At 38.4% G+C, this 20,052-nt stretch overlaps 1 protein-coding gene across 1 annotated transcript in view; it reads left to right on the top strand.

Annotated features, from left to right (window-relative positions):
• Positions 1 to 1,402: 1,402 nt before the first annotated feature.
• The window catches only part of LOC129722955 (frizzled-like), a 107,779-nt gene continuing 89,129 nt past the window's right edge, over positions 1,403 to 20,052 (top strand). Inside the window, exon 1 of the mRNA XM_055676839.1 lies at positions 1,403 to 2,812. Within this exon, the coding sequence (XP_055532814.1) occupies positions 2,150 to 2,812 (663 nt within the window). The 5' untranslated portion in view covers positions 1,403 to 2,149. The remainder of the gene's footprint in view (positions 2,813 to 20,052) is intronic.

Here is a 20,052-nt window from a genome sequence, read left to right as displayed (position 1 = left end):
ATTAAGACCCCCACCTCTTTTAAAGGTTTTCCGCTCCCTCTTCACAATATTTCTATGACCACTTTTTTTGTACAATGAACACGTAATTTGCTTGATTGGTATACAAAAAATTGTGGTTCCTTTAACTTTCACACTTTTTAAATTTATATTACTACTAATATTTCAATTTATTTTACCAACTTTCGTCAACTTTTACCAAAAAACGATCAAAATTAAAATTGGTGCAGAATGCACTACGAAGAGCTTGCAGGAGATTGTTTGACAACCTAGGGCATGTTCCATTGATTTTAATTCTACTTCTGAGACTTCAAGCGCTTCTCACTTCGCGTGCTGATTTCTGCTAGTGCACAGTATTAGCCTTCTGCTTTGGAGCATATTGGCCTTTGTTGTGGTGCGCTTTGGTCATGGGCTTGTTTGGCGGCAATGGTAATTTTACATGACAAAAGTTCACATAAATGGACAACGTAATTCTAATTCCCTAACAAAAAAATGGTAATTTTTACCAGAAATAACATTGAAAGCGAGTATTTTAAAATTTACTTCGTCATAAACATGCTTTATATAGATTCTACAATAATCCCAGTTCAATATCGCTTCAATGTTCAATGTTCAATGTTCAATGTCGCTTAAAAATGTTCAATGTCGCTTAAAAATGATTAAAAACGCTGTGAATTGCGTAAATGCTTAACTGGTGCGTTTTGTACATTCCTCCCTTACCTGAATGGTTGCCTTGAGCTTGACAATATTATAAAGTTTGCTACCTTGTACGTTGACATAAATTGCAAAAATTAATCAAGTGCAGTGACAACCGTTAGAGTGACTGTTTGGCTGTGTTCCAAGCGACGTGGACGGCTATATTCTTCGCTTCGAACTACCTATTCATTGAAAAATCAAGAGCGTTAAAATGTTTATTTTTAATTGAGGAAAGTGAGAAATTTTTACGACCAGGAAACAATAAAATAACCCCAAACAAGGTTTTAATGAGAGATAAAAAATTAAAATCATTAGTAAGATTCATAATTACGGAGAAATTTTATGATATTATTTTAATAATAACAGTGTAAACAATATACTCTGCACTTTCATTGCTTCCCTTGATAAAATTCCGGTGATGATATACTTTTTCCCATCCATCGTACGTGCGCTTCGCTGCATCAAAACAAAAACTTATCTAGAGCTCTCGTACCGGCGTATAACACTTTTTTTGTTTCGAACAGTTTAATGCTTCCTTCGCGGGCAATCATCGTATCGTATTCCATGCTGTGCACTTGCCGCTTCTTGTTTACACCCGAGCATACTAACGCACACCAATGTTGAGAACAACCGATGCGGACACGAGTAGCGAACGAACAGCAAAACATGTATACCATCGCCACGAGCAGTTCATTCAGTCATTCTTCGGATCCCGTCGAGTTCGGTTCGGCTTTTAGTGTTTCGTCGAACTATCGTCCCCTATTGGGCTATCGGTTTCGTTCTGTAGGATTACACACTGCTCCGCTATCGTCGCAGGATACTGGAGGCTGCAAACAATGAATCCTACATCATAACTTGCAAATTATGTGCGGCCCATCATCGACGTAGGACACTCTCTTTGTAACCGAAAGTATGCATCAAATTGTGGTTTGAGTGGTACAGAATGTGATCAATTCCAGACCCGTCAGTGTTGGCTAAAGTGCCGCCCAGAGAGAAAGAGCCGAAGTTAGAGCTTAACGGAGTCCAGTATACGGGAAGAAAGCAAAACCGATTCTGAGAAAGAAAAAAAAATCACATTCAGCGTGCTAAACGGTAGCCGAAGATTGAGGAAAAACGTGTGCAAAAAGAAAATTCGGAAATTTAAGCTGAGCAGTGGTGTGTTGGTAGTGCTTCACATGCATGGCAAATAAAAAAGTATTGATGTCGGCACGGCATTGAAGTGCATCTTCGGGCTGGATTCTGCCTGAAGCGAGAAAAGAGATGTGTATTCGAAGATAGTTTCTTCTGCTCTGTTGTTGTTTATTGCTTACGATGATTACCCTCAGCTGTGAAGTGAAGTTATACAGAGGGAAAATAATGCATGTGAGGGTTAGTCTCCTTGGTTGAGGAAAATGTATAATGAAGGTGGTGAAAACAAGTGGAAAAGAAGATAAAGAGGGCGTAATAAGTGTGCAAAATGGCAAACGTGTTTTTAATGTTCGGTTCGGCTATTGTCCTGCTGCTTGGTTATGCTAATGTTGGATTAGGCATTCAGCAGCATGATGCGTACGGTACGCATGAAACGTCCGCTATCGGTCCGGAATCCGACTTTCAGCACCACAACCGCTGTGAACCCATCACTATTCCATTCTGTACGGATATTCAGTATAACAAAACTATTATGCCGAACTTGCTTGGTCACGTGAAACAAGAGGAAGCTGCTCTGGAGGTTCATCAATTCATACCGTTGGTCAAAATCGACTGCAGTCCAGATCTGAAATTCTTCCTCTGCTCACTGTACGCACCGGTTTGTACCATTCTCAACTATCCGATACCGCCATGCCGAAGTCTGTGTGAAAGTGCTCGCGTTTGCGAAAGTGTCATGCGGACATTCGACTTCCAGTGGCCGGAAAATCTCGAATGCAGCAAGTTTCCAGCTGACGGCCAGGAGATCTGTGTTTCGCAAAACAACTCTTCCGAGAGCACGCCAATACCGCCAAGTGCGATCCACACGACTAAACCGCAGGTTCCTCGGCGCAACACCGCACCCAACGTGCCCCACCGGGATCTGGGCTTCATCTGTCCGGTTCAGCTTAAAGCTCCAACGATAATGGGCTATCAACTGACTGTCGGTGGAAAGGTAAGTCAGGCGCGCGTGTATGAGGAAAACCAGACTTCTTGTTCACATTTCAATCACGTAAGGTTTGCGTTCGTTTGGCGATTCGAGGCTGACGAGTATCGTCGACGAGAAACGGCCATTGTCGATTTGAAGAGTCCAAACGAGCAACACAGACACAGACTGATTGACTGGCTGGCTTCAATGTAGGGACGATTGGACGGTTGGACTTTACCGGGCACACAGAGGGCTTCTCCGTTTATCTCATGCGGAGAAAAAGGAAATGACGAGCGTCCGGTAGGACGATATGGAAATGCGGGGTAAAGAGTGGAAAAGTTTGCCGTTTGCTAGTGTTTGAAGATAGGACTTTTTGGTGTGTCTGTTCGTTTGACGATGGGGAAAGAAGTTTGGCTTCCAAAAGCGATGCGATCTTTCTATGGACCTTCAGCTTTAGAATACGTCTGTCTGTTATGTATTCGGACTGATACTATGAATTTAAGTCATGTTTGTACTTGTACTTTTTGTACCTCCATAGTTTTGTGTGAGTTTGAAACAGGAATTTCATTCCGAGGATTTACACATGACAACTTATTTCTGCTATATGTTGTTCCACTTATGCACGGAATGCATTAGGTAGCATAATGATCGGTGTTAGGAGGAAATGATGATTTAAAATTGCTCTGTGTTGCTCGAGCGGTAGAAAGCCAAAGAACCGAATCATATTTTCTGAAAATTACCCTGAAATTATCTCCATTGCATTGATGAGAGTGCTCTGATGGGCAAATTATACTTGGTAACAATCAATGCATCGAGCGGCATCATGTGGAATGTACGATCTCGTTTCTAAAACTTCTATTTAAACGATTCCACTATAAAAAAACTCATAAATTTAATTCGTCATTACCCCGGGTTAATTTAGTATTGCATGTTTCAATCATTACTTCTGATTAGGGCTAAATGGTTTCCTGCATTTTACCACTTGAAGAACATTTCGATAGGTAATTTCATAATGACGGGTTCTCACTAAACTAGAACAATCACAAACAATAATGTTGAAAATAATAATTTAAAATTCAAAACACATTGTTACAATTTTTACGATGTTTCCATGTAAGAGAATCAAGAGTATAATGAGCAGTTGGACAACTGTTGGAGAATAAAAAAAAAATCATTGCTATTTTTTTACAAAATGGCAGCTGTACAGCGATTGCCGTGAACCGCTATTTTTAAAAGATCTCCCGCGGCGAGCAGTAGAAGTCGTGCCCAACGCCACCTATAACCAAAACAAATTTTTTTTTCATTATCTACATAAGTGTCGCTAGTGAAGTACACATGATTGTATTTTTAAAAATTTTCTTCGCAAAATGGCAACGGTTTGAAAAAAAATCTTTTTCGACAAAAAAAATCGACTTTAATTGTTTATAATTTTTGTTGTTGTTAATCAATCGCTAAAATCGTGTGAACTTCACTATATAATCTAGTCGAGTCAAACGGATGTAAACTTTTTGAGTTCTACTGCTCGCCGATTTTGAAAACATGGTTTTTTAGAAAAAACGCGTTTAAAGTTTCAAAATGCAATAAATCTTAAGAATCGCAATATTCAAGTCCCTTGATAATTTATTTACCTGCAGCCAGCTATCCCTGCGCCGTAAAGTTGTCATTCCTGGGCTTTATTTTCCTCTTCTTCCTTTTTGTTATCTGATGTAAGGCTGCACCTAGCCTCTTCCGCGATATCAGACATGCGATGCTCAGCGACTTTGACGCGGTGGGCGTCCGATCTCACGCAAAACTCAGACTTGTCACTCACTTTAAGCACTTTTGAATATAACTCACAGTTAAAACGTATGGAAAAACTCAAACGAGGAACGTACTTTATACTTCAAATTTGAAACACTATAACGATCTATAACTATAACTTCTGTTAGTTTACCAAGCCTCGAAATATCTCACAATAGATCTACGATTCTGGTCGCAGTGAGGAAGTCAATACAGGAAAAAAAAGCCTCGAAATAAAAAGAAAAACGAGCATCGCCAAAATAAACGAAAAATATTAATTTGAAGCATAAAAGTTGTTCGGTAAAAATTGGTTTAAACGAATTTTGAGTATAGATCAGTACTTGGGCGATATGGATTTTGATTCTAGAATAGTTTTAGCATGATTTAAGCCAATAAAAAAATGACAAGACGATTTTTTTTGGTAGATATTACCCCTTAAATATACCGAGGCAAGCTGTTCCTGCTTTTGGCATGGCTACTCATCGGAATTATCGTCCTCAAAGTAACAAAACCAATCACAGCACATTGTTACAGAGTCCGCTTTGACAAGCGATTAATCATGAGTATAACCCTATCCGCGCGGAGAGACATCAGATTTTACATCGAAAAATGACATTCAAACTCTCATTACTCAGCAACCGGATGCACAATTGGTACAAACTATATTGCATGTTGAAGATCAATCTGTTCTCTAACTGTTTAGAATATTTCCATCGTCAAAAATTTCAAGTATAGTTGTTAAACTGTTATCAATGTTTATATGTCAGGTGATGCCATATGGCATCATCCACGGGGAATGGGTTAAGCATGGGTTTAATCTCAGACTCCTCCACAAGAAAACTTCGCTCCAGACTGAAAAATTAGTATCGAAGCCGTCGGTAATTTCATCCACCCATAGCATGTTATCTGCTTTAGTTGCAAGCTTGTGGAGATGATAAGCTCGATAAAGAAGATAAGTGAATAGTAAATTTGGTTGAATACAAACACTATAACACGTAGCAGGTAACTCCTCAATAAGAGACACTGCACAAAGGAAAAAAAAAACAAACAAAAAATGCTAACAACAAGAAACACGGACAACAAGAAACATTCGGACAATGCCACAAAAGGTCGCAGTGGGGTCCATACAAACAAAAAAACTTTTCGAGTGTATTTCACAGCAACCGTTGATAGCCTCTGGATATTCAGTTCTCCTCGATCTTAATTTGAATAGGTTGGAGAGCTGATCGCGAATCTTGCCTACTATGTGACAATATCCTGAATCGACTCAGGACAGGAGTTCATTTTATGCCAACAAGTACGGGTTGTACCATTGGCACCAACGATGTTCTTCTGTGATTGGTAAAATTTCTAATATTCAGTTGTACTGTTACCCGGAATAGTAGAAAAAGGAGTCAGCGGCATGTTCAAAGCAAGTTTAATGCATATATTACTCGAGGTCTTTTGTTTGTTTTGAAGTCGCACTTGACAAATATGTGAAAAAGAAAACAACAAAAAATAGTTTTTCAGATTTCGCACTCTTAATATTTCTTATTATTTGCTGTTTAACTCGGTTCTAAAAATATAAATTTTATAACTTTTGCTATTCTTTCGAGTAAAACACATACATTTGTGCGTGGCCCCAACAGCCTACCTGTGATATGTTGGTTTTAATCGAAACCACATCGTGAATTATAAAATTTTACATTACACTGACCATAAAAAACCTATGGCGGCCTGGAAAAAATCCTGCTGTCAATTGGTTCCAATCGGTCCTAAATCAGGAAGTTGAATAATTTTGTACTCTCTTGAAATAAACCACACCATTAACCAGCATTCCTTATATCAGTTATCGATACCAAATATAAGTAAGCTAATTGTGATTCTCTCAGACATCCTCTCAGCTGGTCACGACATACAATACTGGTCTAACACGCCGCTTGTCGTATATTAGGGGACGTTCCTAAACCACGTGGTCATATTTTGAGCGATTATTACAGTCATACCTCGATATAAGGCAACCTCGATATAACGTAACGATAACGTAACGTAACTTTTACCACGATATAACGTAGCTTTTCAAAATGTATTGAAATTGAAAATAAATGATACAGCAACTGTTTTTGGGGTATAAATTGCTTCAAAAATATGTTTGTAGTAAGTTTTAAAATTAATGACACTAATGCGAAAATTGACATAAATGGGCATAAGAAAGGTTTAAAAATACTAATAGGTGATGTAAAATAGGTTTTCACGCATCCCCCAGTAACAATTCACAGTCTTGCATCAATAGAAAAAAAAATTTTTCTGCTTGTTAAAATTCTCTCTAAGGAAAGGTTGAAAAATACTGATAGGTGATGGAAAATAGGTTTTCGCGCATTTTTGAGTAACCGTCAACAGTCTTGCATGAATTAATAAAAAAATTTTTTTTTGCTTGTTGAAAATTGTCCTAAATGGGCATAAGAATGGTTTACAATTACTGGTAGGTGATGGGAAATAGGTTTTCACGCATCTTTGAGTAACCTGTGTATCAATTAAAAAAAAATTTTTTTTTGCTTCTGAAAATATTTCCAAATTGGCATAAGAAAGGTTTAGGGTTTAGGGGATGGAAAATTGGTTTTCGCGCATATTTGAGGAACCATTAACATTCTCGCATAAATTAAAAAAAAAAATTTGTTTTGCTTCGATATAACGTAACTCGATATGACGTAACGAAAATAATAATAAAGTTGCCTTATATCGAGGTATGACTGTATCCCCCCACCTCCTCACCCCCCCACTAACCCACCGTGGTCTTTCGTGGTCGTTTGGTCAACCCTCCTGTCTCCCCATGTATTTAACCACGTGGTATTTTCATTGCGCAATAGAAATGTTTTCTTAGGGCGGGGGCCTAGCGTGGTTGGTAACGTCTCCGCCAACCACGCTCGACGCCTGGGCTCGAATCCCAACGCCGACATAGGTGTCGATGGTTGTGGGGTGGCGTGATCCACTCACAACCAACCCAACTGGTCTAGATTCAAATTAGATTATCCAACATCAATGAAAGGAAGCAGTGATGATTCCAACGAAACAATTTGTCTTCTTCAAGACCGCTCGGTTATTAGAGAATTGATTTTTTGAACAACCAATGTAGTCTTCTATATTCTAACTTCTCTTTTTTTAACAAAACCGATATCTTACGAGATAGTAGGAAGTATTGAAGTAGAAGTAGAAATTCGGGCATTGTCCAAGTATATGGTCCACACGGGGACCGAAACCGGTCGACTTAAAGGGTAATTTTTTGTTGTTTCTTCTTACGTTTGTAAGAACAATAAGTGTTGTGTCCGTTACGCGTCGCGTTTTTGTGTAATTCATACGGTTCTTACGTAAGCACTGAATCGAAAAATGAGGGAAGTAGAAATCTATCTCACAATAGTTCCGTCTGGGTGGAAAGGAAACAGAAAAATATGTTTGATTTTTTGCATTGAATATGCATTAAATGATTCACTCAGCGTGTCTATCCACGAATCCATTTTGTTTTCAATTAAACTAGAAGCAATCAACTGTCGCTTTAAAATTTGAACAGTTGTGAAATTGTTGTTGAGGTCCTCATCAGCATTAAATCCGAACAGTGTGTTGCAAATGAATCGGTTTTGTTTAACATCGATATTGCTTTTTCTTGGCTAGAAAAAAAACGGAAAGTGCGTGGAAATGTTCTAAAAAATCCCTGCACCGTAAAATATAAGGTGTGCGATTGAGTTCTCACTATTTATCAACATCATTTAATCATTTATGAACAATGAAAACAGAAGTGGTCCTAGAACAGATCCTTGGGGGCACGCCTGAAAGATTATTGAGAGATAGGTTTCCGTTGATTTCATCGACCTGAGTTCGATTTAAATAGGACTTAATAAGGAAAACAGTTTCACGGCTAAAATTGATCTGATGCGACAGTTCATGCAGTAATTTGACGTGAGAGACTCTAACAAACGCTTTAGAGAAATCAATAAAAACCAAAAAGCAATAACTTGGATGCAAATCAGCGTGGACCTTGAGAAATGCCAAATTAGTACTGTGTCCAGATCTAAAACCTGATTGTTAAGAATTGAGGAGATTAAACCATTCAACATGCAGCTGAGTTTGACACATGAATCCGAATAATAATTTGGGTGGACCAAGCTCGTGGAAACTTTGCAGTTGTGGTGAATAAACTAAACAGGTACGTTAATGGTGTAAATATAGATGATAAGAAAATCTCAATAAACCTCAACGGAATACCTTTTAAATCGACTGCGTACGACTATATAGAAAAAAAAACAGCATTCGAGACATCTAATTCGCTTCAACGAATGAAAGAAAAACTATTAGTGTTTTCAGATGGTATTGAAGGGAACGCATGTGAAGTGTTCACCAAAAAAGGCACTTATATCATCACCAGTATTATTAAACTTGATACTGTCGTATGAACCATTAACAACATTGAGCCGTTTAAGTTTCGTCCAAAATTCTTCAGTTGAGCCGACACAAATATTTTGCTACGATAAATCCACTAACGCATCGTTATTTTTGATGTGGTAAAAGTTTGTAGGTAGTTCTAAAGCTTAAACTAACTCTAACGTTTCAATATAGGTATTTTGAAGGAGAACCTATCGAAAGATATGACAACCTACCGTAAAGCTTTATACGCTAAACTAAAAACAGTACAACTTTATGTGAGTTTGTTAAGAAAAAAACAATGTTGGGGTTTTTGAAGAAAAAAAAGATGTACTATCTATATAAAATCTTTTTTTGTAAGATTTGGACCACTGCGACCATTGTTTTGATATTTTGTGGTATGCCTCTTCTCTAGTCTAGGAACTCGTGGTAGACATATCACTATTGATAGAAGTGATCGTCCTTGTCTCCCAATTTGGCACTGAATTTCGTATGAAATGTATTACCACATTGGGATTTGCAGACCAGAGCTCGAAAGGCTCCATAGTTTCTTTTCCAAAGGCTCTTATTCTGCGCTGTATTAATGCACTGCATTGGCAGAGCAAATGTTCTGTGGTTTAAATATAATATCTTTCAATAAATTTATAGATACCCTGAGGAAGGCCCAGTCCAAAGGCCGAAACGTCAAACATAAGACATAGTAGCATTTTGATACACCTTGAAGACTGAAAAAGCCGTATTACCCTTCGAATAGTTAGCTTTAGCTTTTGTCATAAGTTCAGTTTGAAGCAGCAGTATTGAACCACGGAAAGCTCAGTTTAGGCCTGGCTTCGAAATGGTCACGGTAGAACCACTTTTCACTCGATAATCGTCTTCTTCTTTCTCTGACGCTACCAAGGCTCGCTGTCTGAATACATTCTTAAACAAACATGTCAAATGAGTATCGTCATCACGACGTTATTTTCCTCAAACGTATTTTGACATTTTTTCTAGTAATGAGAATTACGCACGTTGAGTGCGTGTATTCTGGAAATTATTTATATCATTGATCTTGTAATAATATTTCTCAATATACACTACCCGTCATAAGTTTGGAATCGCTTTACTGAGTATTGCAACACCCAGTTTGAATATTGCAACACCCCGAAAAGTTTAGCATCACTTGATATGGGCAGATTTATGTAATTCTATCTCTTGATTCTGGAAACCTAGAGAGTTGTGGTCTTCAGCAAAGTTGCCCAGGAGGTCAAGGACTTGTGATTAGAGGAGAGTATACTTTGGAATTCCGCCACAGCGCAGCGCTAGTGTGCATGATATTTTGACTGTTTTGAACGCTATTTAGCTCAAAAATCCCACCATCTAGAGAGTTGCGAATTTTAGAAATGTTTATAACATATAGCATACGACTGTGTTGGTATGTTGATAGTTTGATCAGCAACATACACAACCCGTTTTACAGTGAGGAAAATTGACGATATCGCGACTAAATTGATTACATCGGCTGCAAACAGTTGCAGTAGACTTGCCTCTAATCCGATATTGAAGGATTTGAACACCACAGGGGGCATTTCGTATTACTTTCCGCTGCAAGCTGGAGACCGAACACGCAACGCCGTCGGTTTACATGTGAGCCGAGTGGTTCTGACTTCAGTACATGGTGCGTTCGAGAAAGCGCATGTAAGCCTCATCCAACGAGCAGACTCCCGAAATGTATACACGAAGTCAAAAACACTCGCCCTGGTGGTTGCCGAAGTTGTCGAAGTCGTATTTTAATCGGGACACTGGGTAGTTTTGATTTGTCATGATACTGAATTGTAAGCCTCAATGGAATAGTTCGGAACACATATGCGGCGGAATACTGTGTTTCGACGTGCTTGACCACAAGTGGCGGCATTAGTCGAAGACCGCAACTTTCTGGGTAGTGATATTCGCGCGATAAATTGAAGTTTGAATACGAAAAACCACATTTACCCCAGCGCCGCATAGTGATGTAGTTCAGTACTAAATTGTCTACCATGCAGAAGCCTTAAGCATCCTGAACAAGTTTGCTGAACACCGCAATTTTCAGCAGGTCGGAATCGTGAGATTAGTTAAGTTCAAAATACGACAAATTGTGTGCCCACTAGCGCCACATAGCGGTAAAATTTCACACTGAATTGGCCACCATACAGTAGCCTTTGACCTTCTGAACAAGTTTGCTGAAAACCGCAACTTTCTAGGTTGTCAAAAACACGAGATATCCGCCTATTCCAGGTGATGCTAAACTTTTCGGGAGGTGTTGCAATATTCAGGCTGGGTGTTGCAATACTCAATGAAGCGATTCCAAACTTATGACGGGTAGTGTAAATGAACGAAGTAGACAGAAATAGGCCAAAATAACATCGCTAAACGATTGACAGTGTGCATCTCTTTGATACTCGAGTGTCATTTGACTATCCTGTTCTTTCTGTCAGCTGAGCAGTGATTGTTTGGTTGTTTTACGTTTACGAGCAAAAGCCGATTGTGACGCACACTAAGGAAGCGAGATCAAATGAAAATGGTGACCGTTTACAAGCCTGGTTTAGGCCGCAAGGCTCGGAACGGTACAGCATTTCAAAAATGTTCAACAATGTGAATAATGAAGAAATCTTGAACCAAATCAGAATCCGAGATGCTATAAAGAAGAGACCAGTCTTAACTATCCAATGTGTCTTGTAACAGTGAAAAATTGATTCGGTTGTATTCTCTGAACATTTTAGGACGTTCGTAGTTGCAACGATCTCGTTTAAAGATGAAAAAAATATATCATGGTGGAAGAAGCCGGCACCTAGTTGAAGTTGAGAGTTTAAGTCATTGATAATAAGTAAGTATTTTAACAGGCTACCGTCTGGATAGAAGTGAGAAGCTCCATTCACAAAATAACCAAAAATTATCTACTTTTTTAATAATTTGTATTGAAATCGCATCGCAAATAAATTTCTTTTTGATTTTGTTTTACCGAATTGTTTTACCGAACTGCATATTACTGAACTGAAGCGACAGTTCTGCGCGTTTTTGATTGACAACCTCAGGGCAATCTGAATCGGAGGAAGAGTATATTACTCCAAGTAAAAATCTTTATATATTCACTCCTACATCAGCAAATGAATATTCAGTTATTATTATTCTAAATATTCTGACTCTGAACGCGAGCTAGCAATAACATTGGAGTTAATATTCAATTTATGATATACTGATAATTGTTGAATTACTCACAATACTACTCAGCCATGTTTCCTTAACGCATACTATATTTACTTTACTTTCCGTAAAGCATTTCCTAAATTCAGCACACAAATTTTGTTTATTTATATGATATAAGTTGATATGATTATCACAACTGCTCGTGGGATCTCAGCAGTAGGGGAACTGTTCCGTAATGCATCTTAGCCCATATATTCATTCTGCACAACATGAAAACACGATTGTAAACAGGAGAAAACGCATATTTTCTAACTAAACCAATCTACTAATCCATGAAATGGATTCTTCTTAGTTCACTTTAGATTTCTCATAAAGTAGAATTCTCAAAAACTCACTTAAAAGTTCTAAATTGGTATTATAATCGGGCATCTGCACTCGAAAACTTATTTAATTCAATCACCTACCTCAGAAAACAAAATCCGCGCATTGCTCTATATGGCTACGACGGGACTCATACAGTAACCAACCAAAGTTTTTTCATCATTTCCGGACCAATTTTTCATTTTAATCACTAAACAAAATCGCTCACTACACTAAGAATACTTTAATTTTTAAAATGTTCTCCTCAAATTTTCAAAAACAAGCTTGAGTTAGCAGAAATATATGAGATGAATTTTCACAAATCTTTTATTTCAACTCTAGGTATTTTAATCTGTTTTCTCTGCGTTGAAGAAAATCAAAAGTTGCCAAATCCTGAAATTGATTTGGCAACTTTTGATGACTTTTAATACGAAAAAATCATACTGAAAATGTTGAATTATTCCGACATAATTGACATAAATCGACAGCACTGCAGTGGTTACCTAGGTTACCATTTAGGCACGTAAACAACTACAGCGGATATCTAGGTAACCTACTACGACGGGCTGCGACTACGTTCATTTATGATAATGTGATTCATTCATGATTAACAGTGTGATGAATACAGGGGCGTCGTGAGATGAATAATTGAGCAGTGATTTTAGTTTTGTGAAAAGTGGTTGTTTCACAAATTTCAGGATAAATCTAGCTAAATTTACTAAATATACAATGCTGGGTGATTCTATAAAAGCACGTAGGCGTATTGTATTAATTTGTTCAATATTTCGTAAAAATTTGGTGTTTAATCCGTGCACTCTTCATGAATATCGGCTTAATGAGATGAATAATAGAACAAATACCCTACTTCCTTGGGCAGGCTAGATTAACCGGCATTGTTGTAAAACAAAATCAAGGCAACTGAGAAAGCATAAACTGGCAAGAAGGAAAGTGATTAGTGATTTTTTGTGGCATTATAACTTTTAGATGTGTAAAAATATCTGGTTTTGTGCCAAATAATCATCATTTGCGGAAGGCGTTACTTTTCTCATTTCATGAAAAGAAAGCTGTGGCTGAAGCGTATCGAGAGGTAGAAACCTGTTTACAGAAACGTTACCTTATGTTTGCCGTCGCTTTCAAGATAGTATTTCCGATATTGACGACTGTACGCTCTAGGGAAGACCAAAATCCTTCGAAAACGCTGAAATGGAGAAATTGTTCGATGAGGTACCATGTCAAATGCATTTGCAATAGCTTGCATAGGTATAAGAAGTTACCCACTAAGCCATTTCCAAGCGATTGTATGCTTTGGAAATGATTTAAAAACAAGGAACTTGGGTTCCTTAAGATTTGAAGCCAAGAGACATTGAGTGTCGTTTTTTCGCCTGTTAACAATTTCTCCAGAGGCAAAAAAGGTAGGGTTTGCTTTGTCACCTCGTAACGGGCGATGAAAAATGGATTCGTTACAACAACCCAAAAAAAAGATAGTAATGAGGACTCAAGTGTGCTGTGATGGTTATGTATTTGGTGGCAACTAGGTCGGTGTTATTTATTATAAGCTGTTGAAACTGAAAGAAAGTATCACTGGGGAAACTCATCGACTTCAGTTACTGTGGTTCAGCCGAGCACTGCGCAAAAAAAACGGCTATAATACGAGCAGACGCACGAAAAAGTGATTCTACTGCATGACAACACTCGGCCGCATAATGCCAAAGTCAAGAAAACTTACTTAACGAATTGAAACGAATATTACATTTCTCATTTTGAAGTATAAAAATCCATTTTGTTCGGCAAAGTTGTAGCACCTTTTTCCAGAAACAACTCTGTTGAAGACATCATACTTCTATCTATCTATTAAGATCAACTTTTGTGAAGTTTTCTACAGATTTCCCTCAAAAATCAATTGTTTTCAATTCATTTTTTTATAGTAATTTTCTTCAATTTGCTAATGTTCTGCAAAGTTATTTTTCATAATGAAACTAACCATTTGACCGAACGATTTTTTTTATCTCACACATTTCTCTGGAAATGGAAAATAATTGTTGGATCAACTTTGCTGAAGGTATCAACATCACTTTGGCAAAATATGCAATTAGAATCGGTCTAACCTCTGTTTTTTCAAGCCTCGTTACGTTTATTCATGCATAAATTATCATAAACGTTTCCGAAATAGCATCTACGGTTGAAAAGAATTGCTTGTTTCACCGGAGATAATTGAGTTCAAAATGGTGGTTAATCGTAAACTGTGATAAACGAGTAGCGCACAGTTGGCGCTTAAGCCATTTTTCGATAAATACAAAATTGTTCAGTTCGAAAAAACCATGGCTACATTTTTTGCCATTTTGTGTTTGATTCAATGGCGATTGATATATTTGGAAGCAGAATACTGAAACACTCCATTATACGATTATTCGACCGGCATAAAGCTTAAGTCATTGATTGTCGTTCTCACGCTCTCATTTACTGCAGTACTTTTAGAGTTCGGATTGAGAATGTTTTGTCAGCAGCTTGTTTTGAAAAGTTTCTTCTTTCATTACTTTATAATTCACGATTCGTTTTGTTGCAAAGAAGTTATACTTGATGGAAGCAGCGAACCGAAAAGTAGTTTTGGACACGTACTTCCAAAATCAGACGTGGCTAGGTTCAAAAATGGCAAATTTGTTGAAATTGGCTGAATCGCCTGTTGAGAGCGATGATATCGCCAAAAATTCTTTGCAAGCCAAAGTACTGACAGAAGGCTTCTTTTGAGAGAAGATTTTCGACCTTTCGGGCCAGTAAGCAACCAGAGAAAACACTGAACCAGAATCTAGTGGTCAACAGATATTCCTGAGAGTTATACAACGAGGTTGTACTTCACAAAGGATGCACTCTCCGAAACGTATTTTGGAAATTTTGGTCGGCTTTCCACTACTGGCAAGAAAGTTTATGATCTGGCAAAGTAGTTGCAACTGCGAACAAATAATCCAACCAAGAATCAGGCACTGTTTATAAAATTACTTAGTTTTCCAATCGAAATATTTGATGGAAGTTACATTCAAAATGGAGTAACTCAAAATTGATTGATGGGTCAGTTACCGTAAAACGCTCAATTTTCAATGAACAATATATAATGTGATTATGTGCACGTGATGTAACGAAACAGGCTATTTCATTGCGAAATTAAGAGTCACTTACAGTAGATAAAAACTATGAATAAAATAAAAATAACAGTTATTATGCCATCCAATTTACTTAAACAGTAGTTAGCCTTCGAATTGTATAGTCGAAAGCCACTCGTTTATGTCATTTTATGTCAATTAAAATAAACCCGGAATACGCGGAGTGAAATCAAAATATTTCTACTAGCTGCTGGTGCCGTTCAATTCCGATCGCCCATATTAGTAGTTTCACCTGCTTTGGCTTGCGCAGCCACTCTAATAAGGTGTTTTTCGCGCAAGTATGCATATTCAATTAGAGCCACTGTTAGGAACGTGGGAGCGCGCATACGCCCAGCTCAAGACGCGGCGAACCAAATTGCGAACACGCGTTCCGTCGCTTGTGGCTACGTTAATTAAAGGGAGAAAAAATTGTATCTCCGCAGAAACATCAGGTCGCGTTTGAAAGTCTTGTCGCCCGCATCCTAGGGTATAATTTATCGACGTGTACGAGAGACTCCTAACAGAGCCGGCAGGCGCAGGAAACTTTCGGTGTTGACTCTATCGTGGCAGCACACTAAGCGCTCAATCTGGTGCATGCCCGCCCGCTGATAAATAATGGAGTCGTACTTATGTCACTCGGCGGTAATGGACGTCGTCGCCAATCAGCTGCCCACGGACCCGCTCAAATTGCCCCTTACCGGTTTGCGACTGCTAAGTCAAGATTGTCAACAGGTTGACTAATCAACCCCGTGAAATGCTGCAGTATGGGAAATTGGCATAAATTGATTATTTTTACGGTAATGAGATGCTATTAGCGAATGCACGCGAAACCGACAGTTGGATCTGCCATAAAAAATGAAATTCCATCCATTATAATTACAATTATAATGCTATTTTCAAGAGCACTAAAATGGTTTAACAATTGCATCGTGAACGTTGGCATGTTGAATAGGTAAAGCTTTCCAGCGTTTGTGAAGTATTTTCTTTCACAGTTTTTTATTTCTTGCCTTCTAGTACCTCCTGTTGGCGACTTTTATGTACCGTCGTAAATTATGACCGTCCCGAGTCAGAAAGTGAGAAAATTCCCTTGCCCAACTTGAAGTGCACTCTCCATTCAAAAGTGCGGCCAGCTGGCTGGAGGAACGCCAGAAATTCAACACCGGTGTCTCGGTGGGCTGTTTTGTTCGTTTCACTCCAGAAACCCGAACTCACAATAGACGCAATCACATAAAAATCTTGTATAAACGAGATCGAAAAAGAGGAACCTAATCCTGATTCAACACCCCGCAGCGACCGGAGCTCAAAGGGAGCTCTAGGGAGAAAAAAACGGCACCGGCGATGGCAGTATAATTAGATTTTGACTTTACTACCCTTGCAAGCCGTGTCGGGTTGAGTAATTAAAATGTCCACTCTAATATATTGTCCGACTCGTTCGGTGGTGGCTTCGTAGAAACTAGGACATCCAAAGATTTTTTGATTTGATAAGCTTTAATGTTTAATTCAGTTTTATGGTTGCAACCAGTCCCCGTTTCTTGGAAGATCAGTTACTATCCGTTTGTAGAACATGAAGGGATTTCTTAACAACAGCGTTGATTAAGTCCTTTTTCTGATATTGAACATTTTCTTCAATTTATATGCCATACAAGAATTGAAAAATTTTCTCCATCCCAATCAAATTCTTCGTATTCAAATGTTCGCCCTCTTTTTCCATCTGCAGCAACATATGTGCCAACCGATTTATCATTTACTAGAAACAATATTTCACCGATTTATTCACTCCAGCGGGCACCATCCAATTTCTCGAACAAATACACATATCACTCGGTACAGGCATTTGCACTCGATTCAACGTTGCAAGTGGCCTCGAGTTGATGCGATTTTTTTTTCTCTCTCTCTCTCTTTCTGTTATCTTTTGTACGAAAGCCTCGGCTGCATGCCTTTTCAAAAGTGTACATTCAACCGGAGCGGCGCGGTGTCTTCTTCAAAAAGGTACATAAATTATGGCTGGCAGGTGTATACACAGTCTGGCTTTATGTATTCTCGTTAGCCGCTCCTTGACTCCCGGAATTGTCAGGGTTTTTCAAGAGTCCTCGTGCGTGAGCACTCTTAATATTGTATACTCATCGCATGGAAAGTTTCACTTTGGGTCGGAGGCAAAAAGTCGTGCAGCCATTGTGGGAACTCGGTGTCTTGTTTACTTTTTTGTCCCGTTTCGTAATTATCCTCATTTTTTTGCCTCGCTTAATATATCCTAACGATGGTTGAGCGTTTGACCTAGCGCAGGGTGAAACCCAAACGGTTTGCCGCTTCGTTTCAACTTTCCAGTTTGGTCTAATTAAAAATTTAGATAATTAATTCATACCTCAAAATTTATAAGTAATTTCAAGAACACGAACGAAATTCTACCAGTCATGGTTCCTAACTAAGACCGAAACCAAACGAAGAATAAATACAACTCAAGCCAGCAGCCAGCCCGGGCAGGCTTCAATTAATTTTCGAAGATACATTCTTTCCGGCGACTGACGGCTTAGGACACGCCTCCGCTGCTTCAGCTGGGGTCAGGCGACTCCGTTTGTCTGTCAGTCTCTCGCTAGGCCGAAAGAACATGCAAGGTTAGTCGAGAGTACAAAACGATGTTTCATTGTCTGGCCCGGCGGCCCCAGAAGCAAGCGGAAAGACGGCAAAATAAACGATGACGGTTTCGATTTCGAATCGAGCCGCTCGTCGATGCCACTGCTGCTGCTGGCTGAGATGAACCACGCTGGGTTTTCCTTTTTCAGGCGTCTGCGGGACTCTTCCGGGCGAATCAAAAAAAAAAAAATATAACAAATGCGTTTTAGTGTGCGAGATAATTGAGTGAGAATGATTTAGGACGTTTACTGGTGGAAACGATTCCTGGAAGTGGGCTCTCCTTTTCTAGTAGATTGCGTCTGATGAATTTGATGCGGATGCTTGAACTAATGAACCAAGCAGACGGAGTACTGAAAGTATTTTATTTTTTGTTTCGAATTTTAGCTCTGCACAATATGGCACCACATTTTCGCAATTTATCTCAATATTGGCCAACGCCTCTGCCGGGCTAAACTAGATTCTTTGGTGTCAAACGAAAGTGATTCCAATTATCTGATGTTTATCGTTGGCTGAAAACAAATATCCGACCATACATTTTCGTACGACAAGCTTTCTTCAAATAAAAAGAAACTTATCTTGCAAAATGTAGGAATATTACTGCTGGATTTACATCCAGAATATTATAACCTAATTATTTTTATTCGTTGCAAACCAAGAAGATATTCGGAGCTTCCACTAAACATACTTTTCCTTTACCGATTCAAGAGCAGATCTTTTATCTAGCATATAGATGTGAATGCAAGGATTACCTGATTATTCCGAAGAAAGCAAATAACTTTGTATCACTAAAACCAGGTGAAAACAGTGACACTAATGCACTGTCTATCCAACTTACCGATTGCGATAGCGTGATTGCTTTTATCATCAAAGGTGACAGAGAGATATGTGTATAAACCTCTAGTCCGTTACAGCAGTTGTGAAGGACAGAAGATTGCAGTAGTGGTACTGAACTCTCGGTCCAAGCAATGTTTTCGATAGTTGTCAACTTCTATTCTGTGTCTATTTCTTATACATCGGAAACAGATAAGGCTCCTTTCCAGAAAGGAAGAACGTCACCAGTTGTGGTGAGTGACAGCCGATATTAGAAACAGAGTAGAATATTTCCGGAATTGCATTTGATCTTGGACTGAAATGCGAATGCTGATTTCATCTTGTGGATGAAAATTTGTATTGTTTTCCTGTCCATATAGAGAAATTTCAAGAGCAAACTCCGAGGAAGCAAATTATGAGTCTCTTTCGTAAATTCGTGAAAATTTTACCATTCGTAAAACCTTACTTGTCTATTTCAAAGCTTATCAACTTTCATACAAATAAATTTGATGAAAAAATATATCCACTACGCTGCACAGTGGGGCGACTCCATACAAAGGCTGGCCAAGCTAAAAAAGTGTCGATAAATGCGACAAAAACTTGGTTTTTACATAATTTTGGGGCGTTGAACACGAATTTGGCATCCATTTTTTATTTGGGGCCGTCCATAAAGCACGAAATCCAATTTTCAATATTTTTGGCACTTTTTTTTCTTTTTTATAGAATTATATGATCTTTGATAACAAGTAGTGCCACCGGGCATCCTCCCCATTGAAAAAAAAACTACGTTATTTATGGACAACCCCTGAAAATAAACAAATTTTGCCTGAATATATATATTTTTTTAAATAAACTAAAACAACATAAGTAACACAAACTAATTACAAATTGAAAAAAGTCATCATCATCATCATCATCTTCCGCTGTGATCGCTCAAATCTTGTGTTGAATTGTTTCCAGGAAATTTGAAGTTCATTATATCTATCAGCAGGAAAAATG

The sequence above is a fragment of the Wyeomyia smithii genome, chromosome 2 (genome assembly GCF_029784165.1).
Source record: "Wyeomyia smithii strain HCP4-BCI-WySm-NY-G18 chromosome 2, ASM2978416v1, whole genome shotgun sequence".
NCBI classification, from domain to species: domain Eukaryota; kingdom Metazoa; phylum Arthropoda; class Insecta; order Diptera; family Culicidae; genus Wyeomyia; species Wyeomyia smithii.
This window is presented reverse-complemented; position numbering and strand designations above follow the sequence as displayed.